The 9035-nt window shown below is 35.1% G+C and overlaps 3 protein-coding genes and 5 pseudogenes across 8 annotated transcripts, besides 1 other annotated feature; 7 read left to right on the top strand and 1 right to left on the bottom strand.

Moving 5' to 3' along the window:
* Positions 1-1451: 1451 nt before the first annotated feature.
* Positions 1452-7111: a mobile genetic element.
* TVAGG3_1063460 lies at positions 2366-2743 on the top strand (annotated as a pseudogene). The gene has a single exon. A coding segment is annotated over exon 1 (378 nt).
* TVAGG3_1063450 (uncharacterized protein) lies at positions 2755-3318 on the bottom strand (the record flags this gene model as incomplete). Its single annotated transcript, XM_051256097.1, has 1 exon — positions 2755-3318. One exon carries the CDS (start codon positions 3316-3318, stop codon positions 2755-2757), a length of 564 nt encoding a protein of 187 aa, XP_051076687.1.
* On the top strand, positions 3732-4133 carry TVAGG3_1063440 (uncharacterized protein; the record flags this gene model as incomplete). The annotated part of the gene is made up of 1 exon (XM_051256096.1): positions 3732-4133. The coding sequence occupies one exon, from the start codon at positions 3732-3734 to the stop codon at positions 4131-4133; it is 402 nt and encodes a 133-aa protein (XP_051076686.1).
* TVAGG3_1063430 (uncharacterized protein) lies at positions 4153-4317 on the top strand (the record flags this gene model as incomplete). Its single annotated transcript, XM_051256095.1, has 1 exon — positions 4153-4317. One exon carries the CDS (start codon positions 4153-4155, stop codon positions 4315-4317), a length of 165 nt encoding a protein of 54 aa, XP_051076685.1.
* On the top strand, positions 4967-5330 carry TVAGG3_1063420 (annotated as a pseudogene). Its single transcript has one exon. A coding segment is annotated over exon 1 (364 nt).
* TVAGG3_1063410 lies at positions 5801-6859 on the top strand (annotated as a pseudogene). The gene has a single exon. A coding segment is annotated over exon 1 (1059 nt).
* Positions 7112-7148: 37 nt separating the features above from the next.
* TVAGG3_1063390 lies at positions 7149-7734 on the top strand (annotated as a pseudogene). Its single transcript has one exon. A coding segment is annotated over exon 1 (586 nt).
* A 25-nt stretch (positions 7735-7759) lies between these two features.
* Positions 7760-8620, top strand: TVAGG3_1063380 (annotated as a pseudogene). The gene has a single exon. A coding segment is annotated over exon 1 (861 nt).
* The last annotated feature ends 415 nt before the right edge of the window (positions 8621-9035 follow it).

Here is a 9035-nt window from a genome sequence, read left to right as displayed (position 1 = left end):
AAAATATTGGTAAAAGAGTAGGTCAGTTTGTTGGTATTATACCTAAAGACCCTGACCAGAAGAACAAGCTCCTGTTATACAACAGCCTGAACCTGCACCACAGTCTAGTTGGCAACCAAATCCAACACCTCAACCGTATTAAAAAATCATATTTTTATTTCGTTCGATAGTAGTTGTATATGAAACTAAGTTCTAAGTAAAACGCATGGTATAATGGAATTATTCTTTTTCTTCCATCTGTAGTAAACCATACTTGAAAGGTCTGAAATACTTCCACTCGGTGGTTCATATAACTTTGTAGGTTTTTCGTAAAAGTCATTCATCAGACATAAGAAAGAGTTTTGCGCACCAGAAAATGAAGCATGAACAATAATAGCATCTTGGGTCGAAAATATTTTCATATGTTCCATTAGGGTTTTCGACTTCATAATAGTCCGGGTGTACTGGATATGCTGCAGGCTGATTTAACATCCTCATAAATCTATACCATGCCAAGTTGTTATATTTTGTAGAAATATAAACGTTTTCTCCAAAGTCTTCTATTTTATTGATTTTAACAGTTGCATTTTTCCTGTCATAAATAATATCGAGATGGTATTCTCCTTCGTCAAAGTTTAAACTGGTTTGCATATTCAATATAGATATCGTTTATTTTTTCTTGAAAAGCTTGAAGAGTTGTTTCTAAGTTTATAAGCAAATTTAACTTGTAAAAGTTTTCCTTGTTCAAATTTCTCATACATACGTTTTTCTTTGTTATAGTATCGAACTTCAAAACCGACCGTAAATGGGAAACCATGTATGGCTTCTGAAATGAACTTCATTCTACGAAAAGCCAATAGCTTTTGTGACAGATGGGTCTCTTAACCATCTTAATGGGTAGTCAAAACGATAGCCTTCATGCTTTACGGTATCTGTCTCAAACTTTTGACCGCATTAGTAAAAAGTTCATCTAATGGTTTAGTTGTAGCAACTCTAGAATTTTCTTTTTCTATTGGAAGCATATTTTATCTATAATAAAAATGTCAAATGAAACAGCGTCTATGAGAGAAATACAACACAACCGACAACTCATTATGCAAGCTCTAAATAAGAACACAACAAACTTTTCAAACTATTCTAAGATATCTGAGTCATTGAAAGAAGGAAACTTAAAACTGACAATAAACCCAATGACAGATGAGTTTCTGTTTCAAGACAATAAGAACCATACTGTCTGTATAAATCCAACAAAAGGAACTTTAAACGAGAAACCTATAAATGAACTTCTTTTGAAAGCAGATGTTGACAACAAAGCTGACAAAGAATATGTAGACGATGCAATAGCAAAAGAAGAAGAAAGAGCTAACAATGCTTATGCAACAAAAGAACATACTCATCCTGAACTAGCAGACAAAACATATGTTGACAATAAAATGTCAAGTGAAGTGACAAGAGCTGAAAACGAATATTCTAAAAAGACTCATATACATTATATTAACCAAATACTAAGTCTTAAGGAAACATTAGAGACAAAAGCAGATAAGACTCATACACATACCATTGCAAATATCACAAACTTACAAGAAACCTTAAACAGGAAAAGTGCCGTTGGACATACACATACCATTGCAAATATTACAAACTTACAAGAAACCTTAAACAGTAAAAGTGCCGTTGGACATACACATTCTATATCTGAAATAACAGACTTAAACGTTAGCCTTGAAAAGAAAGCAAATAAAACATATGTCAATGAAATATACCAAAGTTTGATAGGAACAACAAAAAATATTGAAACTATTGTTGGTGACTTTTCTGTCAATGAAGAAAATAAATATTTTAGATGGCAGTTGGTACAGTCCTTAAAAAATGGTACACGGTGTAAACTCATTCCGAAAAATAACAATGAAATGTATGTAAGCTATAAAAAGAATGATGGTACACAAGTTAAAGTTCCATTAGACAACAACTGCTACTTAAACTTATATGGAGACAAACAAAAGAAATATTTAAGAGTTTATGAAATGGCAGATATGACATTGCCTGACCCAGCTCCAGCACCATATTATTATGACTATGGAGATGACGACAGAACACCACATGTAGATGAACAAAAGCTAACATTATATTTAGATTATTATAGATATAAAAGATATAATGCAATAGAAAAAACGAGAATAGTATATTATTATACAGATGAAGAAATAAATATTATAGTCAAGACTTTACCTACCCTGAAAACATAAGATTATATTATATAAAAATATTCTGACACAAACCAGAAGAAACCTGAAATAGTTGCACTATATTTTAAGTTCAAAAGAGACAATCCTATAATATCTCATATGTTTGATTTAATGAACCCAGTAGGTTCTATTATACATCTATGGATGCAAGAGGTCCTCAAGTAATGTTTGGTGTTGGTGCATGGGAACAAATAGTCGACAGGTTTTTGTATTGTGCAAACTCTTCAAAGGAAACAGGTGGAAGTAAAACGATTTCAGGTGAAAATTTACCTGCACACAGTCATTACATAGATTTAAGTACATCTCAAGCAGGTTGGCATAAGCATAGATATTGGGATTGGTCAGGAATGACAAAAGGTAAAGGATATGATGTTAAAGACGACGTTCAGTTTGCTATAAATTGTTACTGGGATGACACTCAGGGAGAAGGAAACCATACACATTTCGTTTCAGGATATACGCAAACAACGGGACAAAGTAAAGAATACATGCCACCTTACATGACAGTTTACGCATGGTATAGAATTGCTTAGTCGTCATTTTCAACTTCTTTAGCATATTCGTCAGGAGTTGTCTTATATTTGTTAGGAACTGTCTTTGAAAGTATACCACCTTGAACTTTGACAAGTTTGAAACGAGGTCTGACAATAGTAGTTTTATCTTCTGCTTGCAGTGTGTACATTTTGCCATGTTTGCCTAAAACTTCATAATATTCTCTTGTATACTTTCTTCTATTTTTACGAACACGAATGTGAGTACCTGTCGAGTTCCCATTGTTGTCATAGTCAATAGTATTTTCATATGGGTCGCGTTTAGGTATTTCTATTTTTACTTTGTCACCTTTCTGAAGTTTGAAGCCCGGCATTCTTTCTTGTTTGTCTCTTTTGACTAAATTATTAAATATATAGTCTTTCTCTAAGTCAGGGTTGTTTTTCATTTCTTCGGGGGAGTGGTTTCCCAAACCTTTTTGTTTACGGTTATTGTAAATATTTAAAACTTGTCTCATCTTTGCCATGGAGAAGTGTCTATACTTGTCGTCATATGACATTTCATTTGCTTCACCACCTTGTGGTTGGTTTAAGTCTCTTAACATTTTTATACAACCGTCAATGACACCAAGAGCAGAATGGTTTTGGTCGACAATGAAATATTGGTTTACATTTTTTGAACGCAGATAGTTTTTTACATCATCTGATTTGAAAGAACTTTCACAGTCAGATGTCAGTTTTGTTGGATGGTATTTGTCAACGAATATTGTCAAAGCAGTTTTCACATCTAAAATATTTTTGGACCATAATGGTATGGCTTCACAGTATCTTGTGTTTTGACCAACAAATATTAACCAGTATGGAGGTCCATCTGTTCTAACTCTCGGAATGTTTTCCAAGATATCCATAAACCAAGCATTTGGTGTTGAACTAAAGATTTTTATCATGAGTGCTTTCTTTGTCGCTTTAGAAACATAGGGGTCCTTGTTCGGATTCGTCATTTTTTACCCTATAAGAAATGGGTTTATTTGGCGCATTAGCAGGAGTCGCATCTAGATTTTTACCCGCAGTGGGAACAATAGCCAGAGGTGTATTTGGAGTTGGAAGGAAGATTTTGAGTACATTAGGTATACTTAAAGAGAAAGCACAACCTATTATACAAACTGTACAGAAAGGTTGGGATGTAGCACGAGATGCAACAAATCTTATTCCAAATCCTGAAACAAGAGGAAAAGTTCAAGGATGGATGGACAATGTAGGAAGACAAGCAGGAAACTATTATAACAAAGCAAATGACTACTATAACCAAGCAGGACACTATATGGACCAAGGTGAAAGATTCTTTAACAGAGGATATAACCATGCACAACAGTGGGTAAACAATAACCAACCTCAACCGCCTCAAATGTGGGGAATGTAAAGTTTTTTATTGAGATGAAATGAACAATGCAGCATTGAGACAAATGAGTTCAAGATGGATTTGTCGGCTTCCAGCATTTAAACCGATACCATATAGTCAGGCTCAGCATGTGAAACTGAATGATATTATTAAAGGAACCATCCCACCTCCACAACAACAACCAGTTGAAAACAAACCAAACTAAAATTTTTTACTGAGATGAAATGACCGAAGAAGTTGAAACGGTAGATTTGACACCACAAACAAAAAGTTCAGAACCATTGTCAAAACCTGTCAAAGAACTTACAGATGAAGAGAAAAATGCAATAATAGAAAGTGCCAGGTCTGGAAATACAAACCCTAACTATAAAGTCACTTTTCATAGAAATGGAACGGCTAGTATCTCAAAAAAGAAACAGACTCTCACAAATAAAATATTGAAGTCTGAAGGAGCTTTCGAGACAACAGATGGAAAAGTTTACTTCACTGACCAACAGTTCATTATAGAACATCTCATTGACTTAGAGTCGAAATATTCTAAACTTTACACAAACACAAAAAAGTTGAAAGGAAAACAAAAACAAATGGCATATGATATTTATGAAGATGTTGACGACACAACTGTTCCTGCAGGTGGGGAAAAGTCAGAGGAACCAAAAAGTGACGAAAAACCGATAGAAGAAGAAAAACCAAAAACTGAAGATAAACCAAAACCAAAGTTTAGTTTCCAAACTAAACCAAGTCAACCTTCATTAGCTGGGATGGGTTGGCGTCAAAGATTTATGGCAGCAGGCGGTTATGTAAAGTAAAGAAAAAAATATTTTTTTATTTTTATAAAAATGCCCCCATATAGAATGGATAGAAAGTCTGCTAGAATAAAAGCAGAGTTACAAAGATATGGTTGGAGAGTTTCGAAGAATTTTAAATATAGGAAGGGAAGACCCATAAAAGTCTATGACAAATTGTCTGGTCTTCGCTACGAAATGGATTTGGAAACAGCACGTGCCAATTATCCAAACAGACTAGAGAGGTTAGAAGAAGAACGTCTTATGGACATGCCTTTCGATGTTAGTGAACCTCAAGTTGAAGGACACGACGGCTTTGCCAGATTCTACTGGAAACATGACGAACAATTGCATCCTTTGAGAAGGAAAAAAGGAAAAGGTGAAGACGCACATGCTCCCATGGAAAGAACAAGATATGCATATGAAAAGTATCGTGAAGTTAGAAGTCAAATTACATCTGGTCGAACCTTTACAGTAAACTTTGACGAAGGAAAGAACAAAGAAGGCTTCATGGGAGTACTTGCTGCAATTCAAGACGGAAATAAGAAAGGACACAATCTCAGATTGACCATAACAGATTTGGATGGTCACATTTACTATGCACATGGCAATGAACAAACAGCCGCAAAACTTCTTGACGCTTTCAAGACTACAAAGAGAGAACAAATGGTTGACTCCGACTCAGACATTTTGAATGCAATTGAAGGAATTGCAAGTGTCAAGTTCGAATGGTACCGACCTAACCCTCAAGCAGTCAGACAACATGCTGGATACTTCCCGTTCATAAATAAGTCTGACATTGACTTGACAAGGTATGGAATTTACAATTCAATTGAAACAATTGTCAATGAACCTTGTATTCTTACATGTCTCAGGAACTCTGGTCTTGTTACAGATGAGAAGATGAAGTATCTTGAGTCATGTGTGAAGACAAGGTACATTCTCAGAGGTCAATTGGCAAAAATTGCACCGTTGGCAAATGTCAATATCCGAGTCAACATACCTACAGCTAAAGGTTCTTCACATGACGACTATGTTGTTGACAAAGACTTACCATGGTTGAAGATTGTAATTGTCCACAACCACTTCATGTTGAACGAAAGTCTTACAAACCCATTCTTTGGTAAAAGTAAGTGCAACATTGTCAGAGCTGTAAACATTCTTTTCGAGAAAGGTTTGTTGGAACCAATTCCAGATGACAAGCTTACAGAAAGTTTTGTACCAAAAGACGAAACAAACTTTTCATTGTTAGCAAGACCAAAAGTTGTTCCAGACAAAGTTCTAGTACAAAAGAAGTACACAGTTCCACAAGGAGTTGGTATGTTCGGATACCAACCTGAACCAGAAGAACTTCCAATGAGGTTGCAAGAACTTCAAGATGCTATAAACAAACTTCCATTGAGACATCCAATTGACGTCAAATTGTATTGGAGAGCATCTGAGTTAGGTCAGAAGGTTTTATATGAAACAGGTTGCTTCGACAATGTTTATGAGATAACAGGAGAAGTTTCTCAGAAGATAAGAGACTCACTTGAATTTCCACAAACTGGACCAATTGGTTGCGACAAGTTCGACTCAGATGAAAAGATATACTATGTCGACCTTAACGCTGCATACATGAGGTTTGTCCAATATATTCCGACTGGAATTCCAAACGAAGATGGTGAGTTCCCGGGAAGGAACTATACAGTTGGAAAAGTCATACAACAACTGTATGATATTAGGAAAGCTTCAAACCCCAAACTTGCAATGACACTCAAATTGCTTATGAATTCGACATGGGGATATTCCATTAAGAAACCTCAAGAGATGAAGAGTAAACATTATGAGAAGGTCGACAACTTTGTTGAAAGGTTTTCTCCTTTTGTTTTGAAGTACGAATTCACTCAAGGTCAAAGTGGCTTAGTAACCACATTAAAACCTATTGTCGAACATTGGTCTTACCCTCAGTTCGCAAAGGCAGTCCTTGACAACTACAACAAATTCTTCTCCGAAGTCAAATCCAAAGTGAAGGTTTACTATGAGAACATTGACGCACTCATGACGAACGAAGAAGGCTATAACAAACTCATTGAAATGGGAATGGTCGGTGAAAAGATGGGCTGTTTTAAGCTAGATAAGGTATTTTCCGAAGTTCATGTAATATCGAAAAGGAAATATTGGGGCATACTTGAAGACGGCACAGAAATAAAACATTGCATGAAATAAAAAATTTATTTTAAAAAAAGTGACATTTTTTATTTTATTTGAAATGTACGCTGAGTTTGTTGGAGAAGACCGTTGGGAAACTTGTTTGTTAGATGAGAAATATGAAATTCACTGTTGTGAGTCATTTGAAGTCAGAAACAAAAAGACAAAAAGAGTTTTAAGCGAATGGGAGCGAAATGACGGATATGCTATTATGAAGATGGGTGGAAAACACTATCTTAAACATGTTGTCATTGCAACTCATTTTATACTGAATCCTAACAATTTACCTTTTGTAGACCATATAAACCATATAAGAAACGACAATAGACTTGAAAAACTTACGTTGGGTCACTCGTTCTGAAAACAATAAGAACAAAGGCAAATTTGGAGATATTGTATTCGAATTTGTCGACGAACTAGAAGATGAAACAATTGAAATTACAGACTATGGCAAGCATACGTTTGAGTTTTACTACTATAGCGAAGAACAAGACTCTTTCTACTTTTATACCGGCGTAAACTATAGGAAATTACAAGTATATTTTACTAAGGCGGGCTATGCTTATGTAAACACTAGAGATACAGATGGAAAATACGTTCAAATACTTCTTAACAAATTCAAGAAGCTATATGGCATACCATTTTAAAACAATATATTTTTACATATATTAAATGCTTCAGGTTGAAAAACAAAGAACAAAAGTAGCAGATACAAAACCGTTAGACTATATCTTTACAAATGCTGGTAGGACTATTTCAGATGAAGAAATTTCATCCCGAGCATACAGGTTTGACTATCCAATTCGTTGGCTTCAAAGTCCTTCAGATGCAAAGGCAATAGGATTTAGAAGAGTTTTGTTTTCAAATAGAACTAACGCATTTATGTTCGCAGTATATTTTCATGGGCAGTATGAAGGTCCTGATGGTCTAATAGACAAATTTGACGAAATGAGAATCTTTACAGTTCGTTCAGACGAAAGTCTTGAGAAAACTCTAATGACTTTCAAACTCAAATGAACAAATATTATTGGGAATTTCAAGAAAAATACGACTCTTTTACTAAATGGAACATACTATCTGAAACTAGAATATGACAAGATGAACTCCACCGTTTCATTTCAAAAGATTGAAATTAACCCTCCAAGAGATACAGAGTTTTTATTTTGGGAAGTAGACAAACGTTCTTGGGCACAATTTCTTCGGTTACTAAACCAGAACGAACCATTACCACCAGATGGTCCATTTAAATTTATACTTCCACCAGCAGATTTGATGGTTTATAGAAACGTGTTTGACCCTCAAAATGTTATGTGTCATGCAAGTTTCAGTTCAAGCAACAATAGTTTTCTATGTATTGGTAAGGACCTTTATGACTTTGCTTCTAAATTCTACGAACCACCTAGTAACAGTTTCTCTGACTTTCAAGTTTGGTTCACAACAAATGGTGTGCAACATATTATTCCATTGTACTATGACTTTTATCTCGAATTGTCTTTCATATATAACTACGGAAAAGTGCTGAAAAAGTATTGAATGTGAAGATATTAGAAAATAATATTTTTTCTAACATCGTAGAAAACTCATGAAAACAATTTATTTTTGACACTTTCACAAAAAACATAAAAAAAGTGAGTTAAAATGAGATGTTTACTGAACTGGCTGAATGTCGCCTTCTGTAGTTATGTAGAACGGCTGACCAGAGAAGTGAAGGAGACCCTTGAGAATTTGTATAATTCTTGGGAAAGGGTTCTCTCTGTTTGGAAGTAGTATCCATGGGCGCTTTGCAAAGAACTTAACAAGAGCTTCTTTCTTTGCTTGCTTTATGTCGTCGAAAGGAGTGCCTTCTGGTACCTCAATTGGAATTCCAGTCGAAGTCTCGAGATTCAAGGCAGCCCTTCCCGTTATCCAACCGTTAACAAGCTTGCCTTTTACATTCTGCCTGAGGAAG

The sequence above is a fragment of the Trichomonas vaginalis genome, assembly GCF_026262505.1.
Source record: "Trichomonas vaginalis G3 chromosome Unknown ctg_26, whole genome shotgun sequence".
Lineage (NCBI taxonomy): Eukaryota > Parabasalia > Trichomonadida > Trichomonadidae > Trichomonas > Trichomonas vaginalis.
The sequence above is the reverse complement of the archived record's forward strand: the minus strand, read 5'-3'. Positions and strand labels throughout refer to the sequence as shown.